The sequence below is a fragment of the Ciconia boyciana genome, chromosome 5, assembly GCF_034638445.1.
Source record: "Ciconia boyciana chromosome 5, ASM3463844v1, whole genome shotgun sequence".
Classification (NCBI taxonomy): domain Eukaryota; kingdom Metazoa; phylum Chordata; class Aves; order Ciconiiformes; family Ciconiidae; genus Ciconia; species Ciconia boyciana.
In genome coordinates, this window is record NC_132938.1 from 47,987,201 (window position 1) to 48,011,618 (window position 24,418).

At 39.6% G+C, this 24,418-nt stretch overlaps 1 protein-coding gene across 2 annotated transcripts in view; it reads right to left on the reverse strand.

The window, feature by feature from the left end:
- GLRB (glycine receptor beta) overlaps nt 1-16,968 on the reverse strand; it is a 52,163-nt gene extending 35,195 nt beyond the window's left edge. Inside the window, exons 1-4 of one of the 2 annotated variants that reach the window (XM_072861784.1) lie at nt 16,944-16,968; nt 15,193-15,346; nt 3,340-3,446; nt 687-754 (exon numbers count right to left, since the gene is read on the reverse strand). In XM_072861784.1, coding sequence (XP_072717885.1) covers nt 687-754; nt 3,340-3,446; nt 15,193-15,314 — 297 coding nt within the window. In that variant the 5' untranslated portion in view covers nt 15,315-15,346; nt 16,944-16,968. Of the gene's footprint in view, nt 1-686; nt 755-3,339; nt 3,447-15,192; nt 15,347-16,815 lie in introns of both variants that reach the window. The other variant, XM_072861783.1, reaches the window with a different exon arrangement.
- Between the last annotated feature and the right edge of the window lie 7,450 nt (nt 16,969-24,418).

Consider the following 24,418-nt stretch of genomic DNA (forward strand, 5'->3'; position numbering starts at 1 on the left):
TGAAACGGCTTTTTATTTTGCAATTGATATTATTTCCTATAGAAACAAAAAAGTCAAAATTGTAATGAGGATTATTTGGTGCTGTTATTGACATGTTGAAATTTTCTGACTGAACTGGAAACACATTTTTAGAAACTTCACCCCTCAGTTTATCTCTCTCACACAGTAAATAAACAGGAGTGAGAGTATGGTCATTGATGATCTACTCCTTTACTCCTCCTTCTATTCCTCCACGATTTACTCCTTTCCTCAGAACTACATAAAACAGAGAACATGTATGCTTCAGCCTTATGCATGTATGTTCTTTTTCTCTCATATACAGTCCTAGTATTTTCTTTAGTAATACACCAACCAACCTATATATTAACTCTCAGGAAGATTAATTCCCCTGAACCTAATAACTTACGGAAATAAGTGTATTTCTTGCATCTTAGAAACCATGGATTTCCTTTCATGTACATCAGATTCTAAAAGCAATGACAAAGCGTGGACAAATATAGAGCGAAACAGATTAATAGGTTTATGACATAAAGCACAGTCAGTCCATCACTAACCCCATTAACTCAATTCCCAGTGTCTACAATCATAACAATTATTTCTACTTTATAGTTCATAATCCTCAGCCTGAAATTTAATTTAATAAGAAAATCTCCATGTGTGCTATATTAATTTGATTTCAGTCTTACCATAGTTGTCTCTTGAATTGACCCAAAGCTGTTAATGAAGATGTTAACTGCAACATCAACTGGAATTCCTTTAAAAAAAAAAAAAGATTTTTAGTGAACTGCACAATCCAGTAAAGGTATGTTATCCTTCATTTAAAGTTCCTTCATACAGGTATCACAATGTGAAATGTTTTTTTATAGGGTCACACGACTTTATCTTTTCAAGTTAGGATATACATAGTTTTCAAAAGCTGTGGTTTAATCTATTTCCATTGAAAGCCAATAGAAATCACAAAAACTCTTTTCAACCTAGTGATAAGAAAACAGAAAAAAAACCTTTAGTCTAGAGTGCTAAGCTTAAAGCATTTCACAGATCATAAATCTGAGTAATTTTCAGATTCCATGATTTTCTGTTATCACAGAATACACAAACCAGTATTACTTTTGCATGCAGTGTAACGGATAAAGGCAATTCACATTTCTAGTGGCGGACACTTTTAACTGTCAAGGTCATACTGATGATCTACCATCCCAAATTACCTGTTTATGATTTATGATGACACGTTTACTTATATTGTAAGAGGATACTTCTTTGTGCAAGTCAAGTACATAACTGTAAAGCACGAATACAGGCAGATAAAAATTGTTGCATGCAGCTTTCACAGCTACCTAGCCTTGGTGCAAGAGAAAGCTGTTACATTTCACAATGGTCACCGTTTTGCCAAGAAAATTTTCTAGAAGACAGCAGCTGTGAAGATATTAACATGGACTAGATTTTTTCCTCTTTTCCACAGCCAGGATTCCTGTAGTTGAAGAGGGATGGTGTGAGAGCTGCTACATCTGCCCTCTGTCACGCTGCGGGAACTGATTGGCAGTCATTTAATCTGGTGTTAACAGAGAGTTATCACAAAGCAGGGAGAAGTTGCCTGATGGTTGTGAGAACTAATTATGGTCCACTGGTTTTATTTAGCACCTATATGTTGAGAGTGTCAGTATGTACACTAGATGCATGTATCTGATCTCCTTTACATTGTTACAAGTACTCAATTCAGTGGAATTCTTCCTATTTTCAGCAATAAGAGATATAACAGTATATAAAGACTATTTTGACAAAGTAAGCAAATACAAAGTAATATATGCCTCATCTAATAGCTTGCTTGTCAGCATACAATACTTCAGTGTACATTTAATACATAAATTCAAACTCATTCTCTCGGTTCACCAGAAAATCACTAAGATAAAATTTCACTTTTTTCAGTTAAACCAGTTTGTTGTTTTTTTAAAAAAAATCAGAGCAGTTAAACACGGTGCTTTTGGTTATGCAATAATCATAACACTTTGTTTAGCACCTGACACATGTGACAGAGCACCCACCACACCACTAGTAGCCAAGAGTGTACTATCTCTTCCAGATTTGAATAGGAAGTGCCGTCCAAGAAAATCAGTCATGTGTGAGGAACGTTTTAACATGGGCAAACCACTTGTCAGAAAATGTTCTTTTTCTTCCACCTCCCTGTGAGTTAACATTGCATGTCCTCCCTTTTCCTTCCATCTTGATTTTTACCAAACTACCAGCAGGGTTATCAAAAATATAAAGAAATCTGCAATATGCTTTGTGATTTATCATGCTGAAGAACAGGTAGAACAGAGGCTGAATATTTATTCTTTGTGACAAGGCTCAGTGCTGTAAACATATAAATGAGACTCTACAGAAAATAAGAAAAAAGCAGGTCACTTGCTGAGAACGGAGTTGAATACATTTATAACACTTAGTTAAACTGAGCATCTGAAAATGGTCTCTTCAAAAGCACAATAAAGATTATAGATTTCCAAATTTATCATACTATTGATATGCATGTTAAAATATCTTTTAATGTACATATAATTAAATATAAGTTTTAAAAAGAACGAACTGGCTTATGTAAACTGAAGTGTCTGTAATGTAATAAAATTGTCTATGTCTTTTTGCAGCAGGGAAATAATCTAATTCCTAGAAACTTACAGCTGTATGAGTTATTAGAGGTTTTGCAGAGAATATGTATTCCAACCTTTTCTGCATATGTAAGGAAATTACATTTGCCTACCTGGAAGATTCCTACAACATTTGACTACCAGGGAGATGTTTTAAAGTCAGTGAATGTGTTTAAATTCATTACCTATTTGAAATTCCAAAGTGTGTAAGCTGTATTACTAACATCTTTAAAGGCTTTAATAACTGTATGGTTTCCAAATAGTGAAACTGCTGATCCCAAGTTTTATAAAGCCATCTTAAAGGATCTCTATAGAGAATTTTGGTGTTTTAAAATACTGTAAAGCGGAGATACTACTAAAGTCTAACTAAAACATAGGGATAAAAAGACATTTTTAAAACTTATTCTATAAAATCTAATTCTACTTTAAAAAAAACCTTTATAAAATAATGAAAATAATAATAATAATAATATTAAAGCACCACATACTATTATGATCATGAAATCCTAACATATTACCTTTCAGCTCAAAAGTGTAAATATCTTCTGCAGTTTCACACTATCTAGGGGAATTCCCATTAAAAAAACCAAACCAAAACAGAAATTTAGGTTGTGAATATTATCTCTATGTAAATTTTCTATGTGTGAAAAGAGCAAAAGTTAAATTCCAAAGATTAAAAAAAAGGCTGAAATATCTGACAAACCTTTGAAATTAGGCCTTATCCTGGGATCATAACTGAGCAATAGCCTATTCAAGATATTGCTGGTAGAATTAACTGGTACTCTTGCAAGGTCTTCAGCTGATTGCTGGCTGTAAAAAAAGTGCATTAGTTACTATTAAGACAGAAACAATTGTGTGCTTAAACTTAAGTCATTTTAAAGTCATGCCATAAATGCCATTTCATGAGCAAAACATGTTCAGTATTTTCAGGTTCCATAGTGTATAGTCTTCCTTTCTTTGTGATGCTTCAGCGTTTTTCAAGGAACTGTAACAAAAGTCAAAGCTCTCCTATATAGTCTTAACTGTAAACTTGAGAAAATACATAACTGGCCATTCACTAATTGTTCCCTTCCCTCCTAATACAAATATCCGGAGGGACATGATTTCTTCCTTAGTAGAAAGCAGCCACCTGAACTATTTTTAGCGACTGTCAGATTAGGAACATAAGTAAACTGACAGGCACTTCGTAGGTGCCAAACCACACAGAGGCTTTTGGCAGGCTCCTGCTCTCACATGCCAGCGCCAGCTATTCCACCGAGAGCTGGAGCCATTGCATAATCTCCTTGTCAAGTGCTAATAAAATCTTTGTTACAGAAAATGAGGCCTTGGACTCTCCTCTGATTTTGCAGGGGGAATTGAAACATCTCCATTTACCTTGCTGTTATTGTGCTGGGTGTTAAATTAAAAACATCGCCAAAATTAAAAAGAACCTGTGACAGGTAAATGTAGCTACAAGAGTAACATGAAATTGAGTGTAATAAAAAGCAATAAGGCTGCATCAGTCCCCACTCCATGTACTTTATGCACCTAGCAGGCTGCTAATGTCATGTAAATGAATTTACATGTTGTCTGTAGGACCTGTCCAGTGATGTTTTCCAATTTTGAATCCCGTCTTGTAATTACTTTTCCATCCATTTTATGATGACTACTCTGCTGACTTTCTGTCATTATAATTTAGTAACCAAGATGCCATGCAAAAATAAGACAAACACCCTACAGAGGCATAAGTCATCTGCATCAACACTATTACCTCTAGGAAACCAATGTATAAACATATTTTAAAAAATTACCCAGTTTATTTCCTAAATGTTTTCCATAATCAGTATCAGCTGCCGTTGCCTCCTTTACCCTGCTTAATTTCTTTTCTTCATTATTCTTTCCCCTATCAATGTCAGCTTGACAGACCTATGGGTTATTCTTTATAACATCTCAGCTCACTGCTAATTTTCTTCTCATCCTTCAGTTTCCTTCATGTCCTCTGGGACTTCTGCATTATTCAAACATTTACTGAAGAAAATATTAACTCTCCAAAAGGCTTTTGGCCAGTTTAAAAAAAAAAGTTGTATGAACGTACCAGACCTCCTGGTTTTAAGATGTCCAATTATAGTAGCTCCTGTTCAGCATCTTCCTTAACGACTACTGGGAAATTAATTAATTAGTAAATAACTGTCACCATTGCATGATATCACTATTTGACTGAAAACTGGAGATGAGACCAGATCCTAGCCCTTGCAGAGCCTTTATGAACAATCGCACATTTAAAATCAACTGTTTTAACTCAAACCATAAGGGAAACAACAGGAGCAATTGAACAAGATCTGCTGACTTGGTAGCACTTACTATGCCTTCACAATGAGATTTAATCTCCTCAGTTAACATTTAACAGCTAAAATGTTTATAAATAAAACTATGAAGGAGTTCCCTATTATTAAAAACTTGTCAACCATTTATGATAACATAACTGCATTTTATTCTATCATAGTCTCCTTGATACCCTTTGAGTATTTTATCATTCAGAAACAAAACAATCACATTTCTGTTTTCCCTATTGTTTTCAGGATATTTCTGAAACTTAAAGCTGCCTATCTGTTTAATTATTTGCTTGTATTTGTTTGATGTTATACATGAGGGAGAAAACTACACCAACTCGGCTAAGACAGCAAATAACCGCTCAATCTTCTTTGAAATTTCAGACTACTCACCAGTCACTAGCAGGATTAGTATGAATTCTAAAGGCTACCCAATGATGTAGGTACCAAAAAGTGTGTATCCATGAGTATAGCTCAAACTATAACATACAGGACAAGAAAAAATCGTTGGAGCAGCTTTAAGTGGCTGCAGTATGTAATTCCCCACCCGTCTCTTGCAAACACACTAAAACTGCTGCCACATTTAACAACCGCAGCGGTGAACTACTTGTTCTGTCAACAGTATCCAGAGATAAATGGTCCACTAATAAAACACGGGATTTTTTACTTTTAGTAACATGTGTTAACTTCCACTAGGATGCCCTTATTCTGTGTACAATAAACCTCTGCTAATTTACTAGAGCAATTAAATAGCAATAGGTGTTCTAACCCCTTTGAATAATTGATAAATTCACTTTCAAACAATTCTCCCAGAGTTGTGTTTATCGCTTTTTATATTTGATTTGGATCATTATGCAAAAGAACTAATTTATTTCTGTCATTTTGAGATTTGTGTTCAGTTTTCAGTGGTGACCTTTACCAATGAACAGGTTGCTACAGAAGTATCATAAACCAGCTTTGTATGCTTTTTTTGCAGTTACCACTAATTAGACAATAGGAAAACATAAAGTTTAATGTTAAGATTATTTTCCATTTTGTAGCAGGAACAAGACAGAAAAGAATGTTCATTCAACTATTTAAAAGGGAGGCAAACACTCTGTACATTGTATTTTATCTGATACGAAAAGGTTCACGGCATTGCTTCCTTGCAAGTCACATGTCTTAACATCTAAACATCTACATCAGATGCCTACAGAAATTACATTTATAAAAGGAGGGTCTCCTTAGCACAAGCAATAGGATTTCTTTGTAAATCATATATGCCCGGTATTAATGAAATATCAAAACAAAACCAAACAACAACTAATGAACAAACTTAAATCTTTTTTTTTTTTTTAATTTCTGCTATGGATTATACAAAGTTCATTAAATAGTGATGGTGGTAATCTGAACCACACGGGATAACATGGACACATAAATTAAAGACAGATGCTCATAAAAGGCAATGAGGAAAAGAGGAAAAAAGTCTGAGAAAATAAATAAGTGAGCATCAAACAGCAAAAGAAAGCCAAATACAGCTGACAGGTTTATTTGTCCCTTCAAGTAAGTGGAATACTGCAGTAGTTTTGTGAGATCTGAGTTGCACTGCAGAAGTACGTTAATACAGATATCTGTTCAGGCTGTTTGTTCAAAGGTCAACCATGAATTAGGCAAAGGAGATTTACTGCACTGGTAAGACGGTGATGGGATGAAGAACGGGTGGCAGCACTGCTTTCCGGTAAAGAACATCATGACCACATCTTCCATAAGTTGTTGGGTAGTGTTTTGAACTTATACAAGTGTAATGCGCAAACATTTGTCCTCATTTATATAAGAATCACGTGAAATACAATAGTATTGGCTGTTTTGAGTTGGGAGAAGAAGCACAGAGAGTCTGTAATTGCTATTTTTTAAAGGGGACTTTGAATGAAGTGGTTGGAATCGCTACTGGAAAAAAAGCTCTGCTGAGTATCAGTTATATTTTCACTGTGGTCTTTTACAGCATGCTGTCATTGAACTACCATCACTGAATAGCACTCATGCAACTAAACATCATCACAAGGACTGGATTTCCTTCAGAGAGCCTTGCTGATCAAAATACTTAAATTTCACCTGCAAATCAATAAATCGTATCTGTAGCTTTTGGTGAGTTAAGAGGTTATGCCACTTTCACAGTGACAGATGATCAGAATGACTTAACAAAACAGTGAATGAGATGGGTTAGGTGCTTAGAGAAACAGGCTGGGACTATTCATGCCACTAAATTATTTACCTAAAGCCACTACCACCCCTGCTTAATTGGCCATTCTGGAATGAATTAATGGTAGACAAATGTGTAGACTACATAAAAGAAAAAGAATTTGAGCTGAGATCTCCCTTCCTAAGAGGAGCAGTACTTCAATTTGCTAAAGGCTGACTGATTCCCATATAACAACACTCACACCAATCAAGAAGTTACTTACTATTTTTTCTTATTCAACCTACAATTTTCACATTTGTGAAATGCTGATAAGTAGCCTAAGAGTTCCATTAGATTTCCACCAGTTGTAGCATGCGTTGTAATTTTAATACATGTATTTCAATTTGCGTTGAAGGTCCGTGGAGCTGCTGGAAAGCATTAGGAAATGGAAATGCAGCAGCACTCTTCACAGTAATTGATGAGTTCTAAACAAGATATGGTGAATACCAAACAAAGGGTAAGGCAACAAAAGTCTCACAGTTGCTATAAAGGGAACTTAAAAGCATGTAGTAATAATGCTAGAAATTGCCTTAACAAGAATTTTGCCTAAACAACAATTTTGAAAAAAAAACCCCAAAACACAAAAAACCCAAACCCAAAGTATGCTTTCTCATTTTCTGCAAAAAAAGAGGAAACAAACAGTATTCTCAAAAGTGTTCTCACTTCTACAAACAGTGTCCTCAAAAGCCAGAACAAAAACAAAGTACAGTTAGTCTTTGAGTATAACATCTCTGTGTGACATGACTGGCCTCTCTCCGGTCTTTGGGAGGTTACTTCTCGTATCATCGATGAATAAAAGCGTGACTTTAAATACTGTATTTCACAGGATATGAAGTAAGGTTTCCATCTCCTCTTCCACTGCAGCTCTACACATTTTGTCACTGCCTTTGAAGAACATGACTAACATTTTCAATTGATGGCAATGGATAATTATTTTCACAATTCACTAATCAAAATCCAGAAGTTTAGATAAGCAGATATGCATGGCAAAAGGAACCATATATTACACTTGGTTTGAAATTTATATAGCTTCCTCATGTTTGTGTTAAGCAAATGTGTCAGAAGACATTAGATCTCTTTGGGTTATCATGACATTTATATCAGACTCTGAGAGTCTCTCAGAGCTCTCTGAAGTTACAAGGAGTCCTTATCACACGCAGTGCTACAGGAGGATGACTGGAGAAAAGAATATAAACAATATTCTATACTTGAAGGAGAACCTTTGCTGTTGTATTATTTCACTTAGTGCCCTGATTCCTAGTCTTAAGATCCCATTATGCTGAAGAACTTCTAATTTTAGAAGAGAAGACGAGTATACTTTTTACTTATGGCATGACAATCAGGAAAAAAAAAAAGACATGTCACAGGGACGTATTCACACGCCATCTTATAATACACTGCAGTCTAGACAGTCAGGTAGCATGCTTATTCTGTTATTGGTGTTTGCTTGGAGTGCATAGCTTGGATAATCTAGCATTAAGCTTTGCCTTTGCATAGTTCTAGATTACTGTCTGACAGATAAAAATATACATTCCAACTCACACTGTTCAGTTATCTCCAGCAAAACTTCCTATATAATGCTGGAACAACAGATTTTAGTACAGTTTATGTAATCTATGTGATGGAAACTGACATTTTAGTCACATAACAGGGCACTGTATATCTGAGAATGATAAAAATAAGTTTTGGGGAACAGTATCTGTCACCTCACCATATATCGTAAGTACTATTTCCCTGATATAAACTATCAGTGTTCTGATTTGCAGGCATTTGATTTTCTGAGTGCAATAACTCAAGGCATAAAAACAGGTTAATACAAATCAACGAGATACTATATAATTCTTCTGAGTGATCTCTATGATCTCGAGTATGCTTAATAGCCACATTTTCAAACTGCACTGGGTGACATCTCTATTCCTAGGAAGAATTACAATGCCTCCAATGCAAAGGGATATCACTCAAATTACATTAAAACTATGGAACTCTGAATAACTGTTTATGTGTCCTCACAAATGCAGTTGACAGCTAAACATCTAAATTTGGAGGTGATGCAGTGTAGTGAACAAAGAGAAAGGTTCCTTCATAGTGGAGTTTGAAACAGAAACCCAGATTGGGCACCCCAAATTGTGAACCCTGAATTGTGGGGGTTCACTCATCTTTCATCGCCTACTGCAGATAGACCAAAGAGCATAGTCTCCTAATGCGGGCGTGTAAGCAACTTTCCTGAAGTTGGGTGGCGTGAATAGCTCAGTTAGTGTCACTACTTCAGTCCTTGTCTATCAGAAACCTCTAAGTTCAGCTTTGGTTTCACATTCAACATAGCCAGGGTTGGACACCTTAAACAGTGTTTATATGGTAATCTGAAGTGCCGCCTTAGTATTATTCCCTAAGCTTGAGAAAAGCAAGCTGATTCATCTGCCTGCCACAGAGACAACAGCCCCCAAACCAGCAGAACCAGGTTAGTATGGTACTTCATCCAGCCTGACTAGTACTGCTCACAGCAGGGTAACCGTTCTTCTGTTTCTTAAAATTAGCTTGTTTGTGCCTAGCTTAGGCATCGCTGCATCCTACTGAAGTCACCACCTAAGCGACCCTTGTGCATAATGGGCATCCTCTTGGGTCCTGAAACCGCATGCAGACATGAAACATGATCAGCATCCAGATGTTTAAGCAGAACTGCAGACATTTAAAAAATAATTTATCCACATCAGTTCCTTTTCCCAGTCTTTTTTCCAAATGCGGTAAGTGCTGAGACAATACATGGAACTCGGTAAAATTTAACCACCTTGTATGGTGGTATAAGTGGAGATACATTCTATATAATTTGTCTTTCAAAGATCCATTTGGTGGAGCCGAGAACAGAATTTAGTCCTATGGTTTTCCCTGCGCTTAGGTTTAGGGAGTGTCATTTAACTGGCAGATCCAACTATTTTCTCAGTCTGGAAGCTGTATATGACATACAAGTCTGTAACTTTACCACACGATTGTAGTCTCTCATCACTACAGTGTTCAGAATAGAGTAAATGCTGTTCACTGAGAGGGAGAATTACTGAACGAGAACCAGCCTACCATGCTTAATTACTGTTTTACAAGAGAACTTAGGTTTTGCTTATATAGCTTTATCTTTTACTCCCCAGCACGTTTATCCACCCTGAAAACAAATTCTCAAACCTCCTGGAATGTGGCCCTATCTGTCCAGGATCACGGCTTTCCATGAGAGTTACATGCTACAGAATAATTAAACCATTGACCAACTGCTGTTACTATGGGGCAAAAGAATTTTTATAGGAACCAGACCTGGGCTCTGCAATGTACTTATCTTCAGAATGACTGTGAGATGTAACTGCCTCCACAACCAAATTCAGGGTTTTCTTTCAACTTCATTCCATCTTCTCCCACAAACTGTATCAACCCTCCTATCATACTTACAAATGAAAATGTTCACAAACTATCAACAGTGTCTTCTACAAGATGGGAATGAAGACAGAGATGATTCCACTTTCCCATCATTGACATTTTGGGGATGATCACGTACTACAGAGAGAGAGGCCATGTATACCCAAATGCTTGATATAATTTTAAAAAGCCCTTGTCCATGGGAAGGTCGAGAGGATCCAAGATACAAGATACATTTTGAACTTCTACTTTAGTCTTTATGGGAAGAGCATGTCAGAAGCTGACAGTTAACCAAGAGAAATTTTAGGACAGACTTTCATACAACTCTCTGTTTTAAACACATCAAAGGCTTTTTTCCCTAGTTCCATTGTCTTTTGTTGTTATTTTTTAAAAGAAGCTGCTTATTGAACCTTGGCATCTGTGACCCTTCTAAGCTTCTGCCCTGGCAGATGGCACAAGCCATGTTTTCTGGAGGGCTTAGAGGGCCATTTCACAGTTTCTGAAGTAGCTGATATGCTTTATTGAATACAAGCCAAAATAGGATTTGTAGTCCTGCTTTGTGGGTAAAAAAGTTTCTATAGATATCATATAGTATTTAGTTAATCATCTACATGGATATAAATCTCCGTATGGAAAAATGCATAAAGGTGAGGAGCGACGTGACTTAAAAAGCACAGTCTTGATATCCAGACAAAAGAATGAGATTTAGTGATTGAGGTTATACTCTTAGCACTGCCATAGCATTAGACATGCTGTGGGATCTTCAGAAATGAACACTGTGCAAGTGAACAGCTGAGTCATACTAGAACTATAACTAACAGGGATAGTTGCGATTATGAGCACAGTTGTAAGTGATTTTGCTAGCTGCTATTTGACACCCTCACATCTCTATGCCTTCTATAATACTGTCATAAGCGAACTTCCCTTTCCTTACAATTTCGTTTGTCTAGAGATCTTGCAAGTAGTTTTGCAGAGAGACCTTCTGGGCTACTAAAGATTGTGGGGATAATAGCAGCAGCTTGAACATCTTAAAATAACTGAAGTATTTATTATGATGTAACAAAAGGAAAAACATTTTTCAGCAGTGCTCTCAGAAAAAGTCACAGCTAGGTGTCCAACATGTTTACCAGAAAGTGGTATTATGAGGAATTATGAAGAAGTTAATAAAAGTAACTAACAGAGGTAATACAGCTGATGGGTAGTCTACGATCAAGAAAGAGATCAAGTGACTAAATCCACCTGTAGCTATATTGAAATAATCTGTATTCAGTATAGTGAATTTCAAAATAAGATTTGTAAACAGGAGACTCTAATCCAGAAAATTCTTAATTTTTTTCTTGAAGAGGTGGACCTGTTTCTCTCTTTTTTTTAATATATTTTCCATGGAGACAAAAGGCAAGACTTTTGTTACACTAAAGCTTTATATTTTATTGCACTACGCATCTGTGGAAACCAGCTTCTCAGATTTATGCTGTAAAACTCCCTGTTATAGGACTTTAGGCCTAATATATCAATTTCTTTGTTAATCAACGAACATTCAGGAATCAGACACAAGTATAATTACTCTATGTTTCATTTGGAAAGCCTGAGGTAAGAAGGAAAATGATCTAAATGTAGGATGTGAAATCTTACATCTGTTCTGAGCAAGTATTAAATCAAAATGAGAACCAAGTGATTAAGCACCAGCTTCATGAAACCCCTCGATAAAAAAACTGGGAAAAAATTTCAGAAATAAATGAGAAAAGAAGATGGCCAATCAAGCCACTATCACACAACGCATTGAGAAGTACAGCATTATTAATAAACCCAAGAGGTTTCCTTCTAAAATACAAATTAGAATTTTCCTCATTGAAGGAAGCAAATATCTGTTTATGAGACAATAACTAACTTCTTATGGGGTTTCTAATCAGCTTGTTTTCAGCTTATTCTAATAGCAGTTAATTTCATGCCAGAGTGGTGCATCTGGTGAAAGGCTTGTATTCTGGAGAGCCATAAAAGGAAAAGTTCAGGTATGCTCAGTCTTCATACAAACAAATTCATGCTGAAGTCCCAAACCAGTCTTATAACTATCCATTTCTTAGCATCAAACTAAGGAACCCAAGCAGATTCAGCATAAATCTTTCCTGGAAAATTATTTGCATACACTTGAATTTTGTTATAAAGTTTGTAAAGAGAAGACGGTCCCTTATATAATTACTAGTGTGTTTTCTCTTGAGGAGGTAAAATTTAGCTTTTCACATGTTATATGGAAACAAAAGGCAGTAATTTGCTACAATTAAGCTTTAAATTTTATTATACCAGTAACCAATGCAAATTAAAGGTAGATTAAGATTTTAATTTATAAATGTATGTTTTCATTAGGAATTTGTACCATTTAATTTTATAAATGATGTAAAATCCTATTTATTTTCTTTTAAAAAGATACAATGCATTTTTCTAAAAGATTTATTTTGTGTTTTACTATAAATTTTTCATTCAACCACTTCCTTTCAGACTACTTTTGGTCAACCCTTACGGTGTCACTTAATTCCCACGCCACTGCATTGTGTTTCGGTTTGTTTCGGAGGAAAGATTCCTTACTTTTTTTCCACAGGAAAAAAAATTTTAAGAGTAGGCAGCCTTTTTTATAACGCAGAGTGTCACCAAGTAAAGAAGTTTTGAGAAAGATTATAAAAAACATGCTGATGATTGCAAGTTTGCCATCAGTAGCCTGAGTTAAGAGAGCATTAGATAATTTCTCTGCAAGACAGAACTGACTTTCATTGCTCATTCACATGAGAGGTTCTTCTGGGTGCCAGACACAAAAACTGCAGTCCTGCAACCCTGCTATTACAAGCGGTTGTCTCTCAAGCTGTGAACTTCAGCCAAGTAGGACATAGACAACTTGTTCATTACTCAGAAAATCTGATAGGGCTTAGTGCTACTGCAATTAGTTCTAGCTAGCAACACTGCACACATGATACATCAGACAAATACTGGATTCCGCTAGTATTTTTGCAGAAAGCTTCAACTGTCTGGAATGTAAAAGTATCATTTTGAAAATTATAGCATTTATTCAATGCTTTTCAAGTATATTGGTGACAAACGACATAATCTTTAATGGTTGTAATGTCAACTGGTATCAAAAAGAACAGGGTACCAGGAAATACTGTGCTTAAGAGAAAAACAAACAAAGAAAAATCCACCCACTTATCAAGACAAAATGACATCAACGTTTTGAATTCTAATTAAGACCAAGTTAAGAACGGGGGGGAAATGCTAGCTGCTTTTATGAGACCATGGAAGATCTGGATTCAGTTCCCAGCTGTGTAACCAATTTTCTGAAGACTTCAGTGCTTATGCCTGCCCTGGGAACTATGACATTTCTCTCCTTGCTACAAATCCTCACAGTGGCTCAGACCAAAAGCTCCATACAGAGCTCAACTTAACTAGTCAAAGGGGATAGAACGGGTAGGGGTCATTTCAGACGAGTCATGATCACATTTGAGATTGTATCTTAATGTATTCAAATCCAAAGATACATCTCATTTTTCAGGTTTGATATAAAGAAAGAAAAAACACCAGATGTAGAAACTTTCTAAAAATGTTGGGTTACAAATAAACATCACTGTCAATATTTTAAAAGAGTGGGAACTTTAAAAAGTATTATTCAAACATTGTTTCCGTCTGGTTATTCTACTTTTTTTTTTCCTTTGAAAAAAGTCTATTAATGTTAAATAGCCAGTCTCATCTTCCAGTCTTCTTCTTTTATGGTCAAAGAAGAAATGTGTTTTAAATTGTCTAAACAATTTCATCATTTCAGGCATAGTGCTTTTCTATGCGTATTGGCAACTTATTATATTCCATCGATCTTTTCCTCGGATATTTACACTGTAACACTAAAAAGATAAGCAAGGCTGGCCAAGAAAATGACAAAAGAGGCCCTCACAAATACTGTTGTATTGTCCTGTGGATCTCAGGTGGCAGGCATTAGAAAGAGGGAGTATTTTTAACATCAAGTAATGATAGGGTTCCAGAATACGCTCTCTATTCAGCTGGGAAATCACAGATTTTAATTACTGTATTTTTACAGAGAGATTATTGCATAAGGGCATGTTTTATAGCAACAATAAATCCACCTTCATCAAAGTTATAGTACTGTAAATCATTGATGGAAGATGCTGAAGACCTTAGTCCTATCCAACATGCAGTAAGAATATGCACAGGACAAGCCTTCTCTTATAGAACTAAGCTAACCAGAAACTGAATTTCAGTACGACAACTTTGCATCCTCTTTGCTTTACTCAGTATACCTGCAACACGATGCTAGACAGCATAGCACTATGGGACTAGATTACTATGTCCCCATAAATAGCAAGACACTGGGTTGGAATTCCCCACAAAGAAAGGAATGATTTACTATGGCTTAGATCTTTCCTTTCATTAAAACAGAGGACCTGCTGCAGAAGACACACACTCATTGACAGAACTTAGCTATGATGCTGGTCAAACCCTCTTCCTCCCATTCCCACCCTAAACCCCATTCTCTCAGCAGAAACCATCATCTTCTACTTCAATTGTCACGTAATTTCCACTGTTAAAAATATGGCAGGATCGCCATCATACAAAAGCATAAAAGAAACAAGGAACATACGATGGACATAGATATTGCTTCTTTTTCCCCTTTCCTTTCTTTGAAGACTTCTCTTTGGAATAGACTTCTTCAACCCATAAGGAGAAGAAGATGAGAAAGAAAACCGCTAGTAAGAACTTCATCTTGAAGATTAAGCTTCAGAGAAACCTTCAGTCTGTGGCAAAAGAAAAGAAAGAGGCTTATGTTAGTAGGGCTAGATATGGCAAATGGGAACACATACCTACAAAAAGTAAACAAATGTTTTTGTTATTTTTTAAAAAAAGTTTGATCTTAGTTGCCTTGGGAGAGACAGTCTGTCGAGGTGTACCTCTGATATGGAACTAACTCAGGCAATTTTCTGAAAGTAGCTTCCCAAAGTTAAGAAAATGACAGTGAGGAACAGATTCAAGTGCAAGTTTGCTCCAGTGTGTTTCAGAAATAAACGTGATGTCCTTCAAAATCCGTGATGCCTAACTTAAAATCCTCAGAAACCTGGAAACAGAATTCCTCACCAAATATGTCATGTGTCATCTGCATTAAATACGGTTAAATGTGACCAACCAGTCATCTAGCAAGGCAGAGAACAGCCAGCCCTCTATGACCTTGCACAAACAAAACAGCAATTGTTTCAATGCTAGTTAAGAGAAAGGGATGCAAATTTAATTTTATGTACAGAATTTAAACATAAATGGCTATTTGCACGAAGTATTCTCGCAGCGGAGCCAGCACTGAAAAGGCCTTGCAAAGATGACTAAACACGACCCGCAATACTGTGCTTTATCACACCGTGTTCAGTTCAGTACTTTAACTTCTCACGGGCCAAAGCACATACCTCAAAGGCCAGGAGCTGGGTTTGCGTTCGGCCAGAGACGGCCCCACCTGCCCCGGGTCGCAGCCGCACGACACCCCGGGCATTTTCCATTTGCTTCCCATCCCACAGATACGTCCCAGGCGGCTTCCTGAGGCCAGCGGAAACCTCGCGGATGCCTCGGCACCAGCTGCTTTTTCCATGTTTATGTTATCTACTTATTTTTAATTCTTTTTAAGGAGCGGTGGCTGCCTCTCCCTCCCTCCCCCCTTACCTCCGGGAAGCGCCGGGATGCTTCAGCCCACCCCGGGAGCTGCAGCCCCCCGCCCCCGGCCGGTCAGGGCCGCGGAGCTGCCCCCGCCGCCCCCTACCCCCCGCCCAGCCTCCTCGCCGCCCCGGCCCGGCCCGGCCCGGCCCGAGGCCTCCCGCCGGCCCCGGCACCGCGGAGAGAGCGGCCTCCGCGCTGCCGAGCGCTGCCGGCGCACCGGGGGGGAGCGCGGGGCGGCGGGAGGAGGCAACGAGCGGGGCTCCCCGCACGGCTCCGCTTCCCCCGCAGCGGCCGGACGGGCCCGGCGCTGCCCGCGGGGCAGCACCCCCGAGCCCCGCCGCCGCCCGCCCCGCGGCCACCGCCGCGGCCCGGCCCCGGCGCCACCGGCCGCTGGCCTCGGTGCTGACGGGGCCTCGGCGGCTGCCGCCCGGCGGGGACGGGGCCCCGGGGCCGGACCCTCGCTCCTCCGCGGCCCCTTCCCCCGCCCGCCCCACCGGGGGCACGGGCCCCGCGCACGCACGCGGCCCCGCCACCGCCACGGCCCCCACCGCCGGCGCCCAGCGCTCACCGCCAGACGCTCCGCCGCGGCCCCCCCCGCGATTAGGGCCGGTGGCGAGCGGGGAACCGGCGGCGGGCCATGCCGCGGCCCGGTCGGAGCGAAAGCGCGGCTCCTCCGGCGGCGGAGCGAGCCCCTACCTCCGACGGTGCCCTCCGCGGCCAGTGAGCATGTGCGGCAGCCGCGGCGCGGCCCGGCGGCCTCCCAGTGGGCATGTCCCGGCCGCCCGCCCGCACATGGGCACTGGGCGAGCGGCGGCGCCGGCGGCGGGAGGCCCGGGGAGCGGGGGCGCCGGGGGCAGGGAGGGCGGCGGGAGGGGCGGAAGAGAGGCGGGCGGCAAGCGGCCTGCGGTCTCTGGCGGGAGGAGGATGCGCTCAACGGAGCTGCCGAAAGCGGTCTGAGGGAGGTGGCAGGAACCGGGGCACGGTAGCCGAGAGGGGCTGAGTAGGATGGGAGGAAGACGGGGTCCAATGCTGCATGGGTTTTCAATCTATATACGTATTTAGTCAGTAGTTATCGTCGCTTCATTTAAAATGGCACACTTTCCCTGTGAAAAAGCAAGAAGGTTCGCTTTGGGGATAGATGCGTACCCTTCCTGCAAAGGATGTTGGGTTTCCAATTGCTATCGACTTTAACTGCGTTACGAATAGAGACCTAATGGAATGGAAATTTCATACGTAAAATTCTCTCTGGGTCTCCTTCTGTCGCATGCTTACAGAAATACAGGTGCATGCGGAACTTCTTGCTTACATCAGCTATTTGGCCTAAGTTTTGGAAATGGACAGACATCACTGTACAGCCGAGTAGCCTTGGCTTAGCAAATGCCCACCCTCCCATTGTAGTTCAAAGGCATCATCTCCCATATGTCTCACATTCTTTTTAGCAACTACGTCACTGGAAATCATGACTATTTCCAAGTCGTCTTTATCTTCCAGCCTTATTTCTTATCGCTCGTAGTATACGCTGCCAGAGCTTCAGTCTGCAGTATGATAAAAGAGCAGCACCACCTGAAGAGTACTTTTTATTCTTCAGAATGGATCCGATGATTAAGTGTAATACATCAATGGACACTTCCTGCAACGTCCTGTAATCCTCATCATGCTGCTTTGTGAAGCTCTGTTGGGGTTTAAACTGTAATCTAATGGCAGAGAAAAAGTGAAGAAAGTCATCTCTTTGGCAAATGAGAAGTAAGTGGGCACATGACCTGGTGCATATGCCGTGGCAGGCAGCAAGCAGCGCCTAGATTCTGTAATACCCAGATGTCGGGTACCCTCAGCTCCACCTTCCGAGCAACGTTCCTGTCCTAACCGAGTTATAGACACACTCTGAACATAATTCCATGCCCTTCAGAATTTGCTGCCATATGGTATACATATACTGCCATACACATATGTGTGTGTGTACACATACATGCATGCAGATGCAAAAATCTACTGCCATGGGTCAGTTTAAGGCCACAGGTCTCTCAAGATGCAGTTTTCCAGCTCAAACACAGGAACTTGCAAAATTCAACAAAGTGAAGTTGTTTCCTGAAACAGAAAGCAAAGCCCAGAGGCTTCCCGTAACACTGTCTACGTGCGGGAAAAAAAGGTAAGTTTATTTTTTTAAAACCCTTCTGAGTTTTATCTCAGGAGTAGAAACCAAGATGCCGTAGTTGTTCTAGAAGGACTGGCATAAACGTATTTGAGACCAGGTACCCACTGATTGCCATTTCCATTTTTCTGCATTTTTGTTGTGTTACTGGGGATAGGGGCAAGAAAAATAAGACAGCAATATGCTTAAGACATGAGGATAGACACGTCCCCTGTTTGTGTTAAGAAAGCCTTAACGCAGTAGAGCAGAAGAAGCATCTACAATGCGCCATAGTAGCAGCAGCAGAGGATCAAATGACTGTCAGCACCAGCAGCCTAAGCTCCTGCAGCCACAGCAGGCTCTGCTTTCTGCATGCTGCTTCCTGCAGCCAGCGAGCCCGGCTGCTTGTTACCTCCTCTTGTACGCAAAGCATCTAATTGCCTCCTTTGGGCTGTTGGCAAATCCACTGGTATTTGCAAGTGCTTCCTGATGCAGCTATGGTTGTAAACACCTAAGGACAGGTGAATATTTGTGGTAACTCAACAGGACAATGAATAAAATAGAAATGAATACCATCCACCCCTCAGGTTCACATTAAATAAAAACATACAGCTAATATCTTTCTGTAGCTAATAAAAGAAGTGAGATATATGTGACAAAGACAAGAAAAGGGAGCTGCTTCGCTAAGATATTTATGTAGTATCTTTAGGTGTCTTACACCTCACAAATAATATCAAATATTACAAGAAATATTTCAATAATCCTTGATTTTTTTTCATGCATTTAAATGGAATAGGTGTCAGCTCTCAAGCAAGTGCCGACAGTGAAGGATGTGTAGGAAAAGGCCTCTTCTCCTCCCTTGCACCATATAAAAGCTGTCCAAGGTCACAGACAGCTGCTTTCTTACCTGGCAGCACCTTCTTTGCAGGCCAGCAGGGACAGAATAATCACGCTGCTCACACCACCTCAGTGCTTGCCAGAAGAAGCCAGAGCTGTCACGCGTGCAGGACTTTGAAGGACAGCCCGCATGCCGTCCAGATGTCCTATTGCAGCCAATCTAGCAATGCCCAAATGGGAAGGACTGGGGAAAAAAGCCTCCTATAAAAGCCTTGTGCCAGCAAGCCGGTTGATCATGAGTAATGGGCCAGGTTCTGCTGATTGGTTTTGGTGGTGTTTTGTATTTCAGAGATCCTCTTACTACTAAATTAATGTATAAGGGCAGACCTGCCTCTGTCTCAGCATTCATTGTATTTCACAGTGCAGAAGTGGACTTAGCTGTCTTTCCACTGCTTGCAACTGCTGCTGTGACCACTGCTGGGAATATCTAACCATGTTCATTTCTGTGATTCAGGAGTAATTCCCAGGAATTTCTGATCTTAGACCTTATCCTGATCACTAGAAAATCGTTGGGTAAACCATATGCAAAATATAACAAGACCTTTCCTAACGATCAGCCCAAGGACATTAGTCCTTTCTTTAGTTTGCAGTAATGGAACATGGAGATCTGAAGATCCAGCAGTCTAGCTTTGCTGTTCAATCGCACAAAAAATACTTCATAGCTGTGTAAGATAGAATTTCTTTAGTTTTATTGCTCTTTTTTGTCTACTTTCTTAAGTTTTGTGTAATAACACTCTGTATGTATGCATGTTTCAAACAGCTTGTTGCAAACTTTGATTTTTTTCAACTCATTGATACCACATTTAAAAAAAAGAAAAAAAAAAAGCAGAGAGCTCAGAGATATTAAGTCCTGCATGTTTTGTAACGACAGCTGGCTGGGAAGACAGATTGAGCTAATGTTCCTGCAGAAGGAAAAATGTGAGAAAGAAAGCAGACTGGCATGAGTGATTACTAGACATCAGAAAATCCACCTAGGAGAAAACTATTATAAATTCTTTAAACTCAAACATATTTAATTCATAAAGTATCTGCTTTACTAGAGGAGGAATTATGACTGAAAAAAAGAACTTCTAATGTCAAATAGCTGACAAAATTTTCTTAAAGCCTTTACCAAGCTTTTTTCAGGGAAGTGAATATGTATTTTAAAATTTCTAATAAAAGGAGAACCCATGCTGTAGTTTTCAGATTAATTCAGTTTAAAAGCCAGGCAACCACAAGACCCACATCAATTGGAAATCAGATTTCATTAGTTTCAATGCTTACCAAACTAGTTGTTCTTATAAATCGAGTTGAATTAATTCACACAATTAGAAAACATAATTTTAAAAAGGATTTCATGTTCTGCAACCTTTGTAATTACAGATGTTTTTGATTTCAATCACCTGTCACATCTTGATGTCTTTGGTGATCATCCAGAAGGTGTAGAGGTTTACAGGGCTCCTGAGAAAGACCAATTTCTAAAGGATGCTGAAAGCTCTTTGTTCTTCTTTCCTTTTCTACGATTGTAAAGAGGTATATATCCTCAGGTACCAATGACCAGAACTGTGGAAGGTACCCGATTTCCTTCCTTCTGAAAAGACTCGTGATTTTCATTCCATTTTGAAATACAGAAACTTAAAGTAGCAAACCCGGCAGCAAACAAAATAACAAAGAGATGAACCATCAGATGAAGAAGATTATAGTCTGTCCTCCTTAACGTTCCAGGTCCCTCATCTCTCTCTCCTTTACAGATACTGAGTGTGACAGATGATCCTTACAGGGTTGATCTGAATGCTGGCAAATTCAGACTATTATGCTTTGGTGGAGGCTCTAATATGAAGACATTTGAGAGAGCTGCATGCACAATGAAGTGTCTCATTTATTAAAGTTAAATGAGAAAGCAATTAGAAATGTGTGCACCTTCAAACATGGTATTGCTGGTAAGTATAATAAGCTTGGGCTAAATTAGGCTTTATGTATTTGATAGATAAATAGCTTGTCAAAACACCAATGGCATATATTGATCATAATAGACATAACCGTATTAATAACGCCTGTACTTCACGGGAAGTGGCCACACGTCTTATCGCTGTCATGGATATACAGAAAATTGGGATCGTACAAGATGCCCAAAACATATGTTCCTTGCAGGCTTATGCATTTTATTACTTGCTTTTCCTATGTAGCTGTGCCTTTGCTGACAGATCTCCACATGCAAAGCGCTGTCAAGCTGTGTGTATGACTTCAAGATTTTTTTCCCCCTGCTCTTTTATTGCTAAAATGCAAGTACTGGAGCAATGACCCCAAGGCTGAGAAAAAAAACCCAACAGAACAGAGTATGCGTCCTGTAATCCCTTAAAGGATTGATCAATAAGGAAAGCAGTGGTATCCATATTAGAATACAGATATCCATATGTTGTATGGAAAGGCCAAAGAGGGCAGTGTATGTGAATAGTAGTTCATTCTACTGTTCTCTAATGTCATTGCCAGAGACGTTAAAGTTTAATCCCAGGTCACTGAAGCCAATAACATTTGCATTGCTGGTGTCAGTGGGTGAAAAACTCTTATAGAGGTTTCAACCTTAAAAACAGTCTCCAAAGTGAATAAATTCATAGTTCCTGTTGTTATGCAAATAAGCCCAGGACCTAGTATTAATAATACTGTGTAGTGGTTTAACCCCAGCCGGGTTTAACCCCAGCCACCCAGTAAGCCCCACCCAGCCGCTCCCTCACTCCCCCCTGGTGGGATGGGGGAGAGAATCGGAAGGGTAAAAGTGAGAAAACTCGTGGGTTGAGATAAAGACAGTTTAACAGGTAAAGCAAAAGCTGCGCACGCAAGCAAAGCAAAGCAAGGAATTTATTCACTCCTTCCCATGGGCAGGCAGGTGTTCAGCCATCTCCAGGAAAGCAGGGCTCCATCACGTGTAATGGGTGCTTGGGAAGACAAACGCCATCACTCCGAACGTCCCCCCCTTCCTTCTTCTTCCCCAGCTTTATATACTGAGCATGACACCATATGGTGCGGGATATCCCTTTGGTCAGTTGGGGTCAGCTGTCCCAGCCGTGTCCCCTCCCAGCTTCTTGTGCCCCCCCAGCCTCCTCGCTGGTGGGGTGGGGTGAGACGCAGAAGAGGCCTTGACTCTGTGTCAGCACTGCTCAGCAGGAACTAAAACATCCCTGTGTTATCAACACTGTTTCCAGCACAAATACAAAACATAGCCCCATAGGAGCTACTATGAAGAAAATTAACAGCACAAACCAGCACATATTGCTATGTGAAGTTCTTCTTGTTCCAAAAAGACAGCTTAATCAGCCTGAGAAATGTATTAACTGTCAAAAAAAGTGTTCTCTCATCTGAAACACCTCTCCTTGTGTTGGAGTATTTTACTAGTGACAGTGAAGTAATTTTAAACTCTTTTTGCACCTTATAACACCCACAGTTAGCGTAGTACATTAAAAAAAAGTTTTGCACACAATCATATACTTACAGTAGTGTTAAAAGACCAACTAAACCTCTTTTTAAAATTACTCAGGCTCATTTTCTACCTATAAGATAATCTTTTGGAAAGTTCAGAAAGATTGTCACACCAGTTTTGGGGAAAAAAAAAAAAATTGAATCAGAAGATGCCTATTTGTATGCATCTACATTTAACCCGTATGCTCACATTTAACCCCTATGTTTCAATAAAACTGTATGACTGTGTAATTAATTGTCTGAACACATTTAGTGCCAGCATCATTTCTTTTGTGGATTATACTGTCATTTAAGAATTGAGATGCAAGTCAGTGGTGAAAAGGATTAGCCTGTCAGCTTCAAGGTTCTTAGAGGCAGTGTTTGTTCATGCATAAATGGTGGATGTAGATGACTTGTGAAGAGTTAATGCACGATTAGTAATTGTTATCTACATGCTACAGGCATGAACTGCATGCCTCATGAATAACTAACTGTACTGCAGCTATATCTATACAAATCAATAAAGAATATAGCTGTACATTGAAAAGAATCAGGAAGACAGTTATTATCGAAATGTCATTCAACAACACGTTCTATACTTTCTGCAACATAAAGGCACTTATTGTATGCAAAGTGCTACACAGGATTAAGTACCTGTCTTTTTTTCCTCTACTTACATAACAAAAAGAAGAGACAGATGCCTTGTTGTGCAAGTCAAGGCAATTCCAGCTAGTAAGAGTTTTAAGTATGATTCGGGATTCCTCCTGGCTGACTGCATTGGAAAGATACCTAGATGTTCCTGAGGACAGAAGTGAGGACAGCCTGCAATGTCACATTCAGATTTCCTTTTTGCCCACCATAATGCACGCGTTCTGCCTAAATCACACTGCTGATGTGCTCTATTGTAGTAGCTGCTCTTTGCCTAAATTCTTCTTGATTTGCACTCAGTCTGAACAGCTGTCAGCTACCTGCTAAACATATGGTGCCAAAGGCCTGCAGGGCAAATTTCTTACAACCCACAAGATGCTCAGTTGCAGTCTTTGGAACACTTCTAGCACACTGTCATGGTGTTTAAGGAATTGTGCCTATCCTGGGCTCCAACTCCAAAGTGGCCATGAGCCCCAAAATTCATCGTGTGCCTGCTACCTAAAGAAAACAGATCCTTTTTGCCTTTCAGACAGCTATTTCAGCAGAGTCTTGGTATAAGGGCTTAGTTTGGTTCTTAGTGTAAAAAATGTATATTCTCTCCATTTGTGCTATAATAAGTCATAACTTTAGGATGTGTTTCCTCATCCAGATTTAGCAATTCAGAAAAGGGACACCATCACAATAAATACAGTTTCCAGGAGAATGTCTGGGTTTTCACACTTAACACCAGCGTGAAGGATCCATCAGGTTAAAGGATCTGCCTTAGCAGATCCTAAAAGGCACTATTCAATTTACTCTGAAATGAAAGTTCTGCTACTTTTCTTTCAGAAATCCTGAAGAACTGGTGGTGCTGACTGCAGATTCTTTGCCTAAGGACTGAAATGGAGACTGTAAAATGTAGAACCATTATCTATACAGCAGTGGAAGTCCTGGAGAATGAAAGCACTCAGCAAGAAGAACAGGTGCCTGAGACACAAACGCAGGTATGTGACACACTATTTAAGGAGATATTTTTCAAGAATAGGGAATGTTGGAGAAAATTAGGGGTTGAAGCAATCACTGTTAT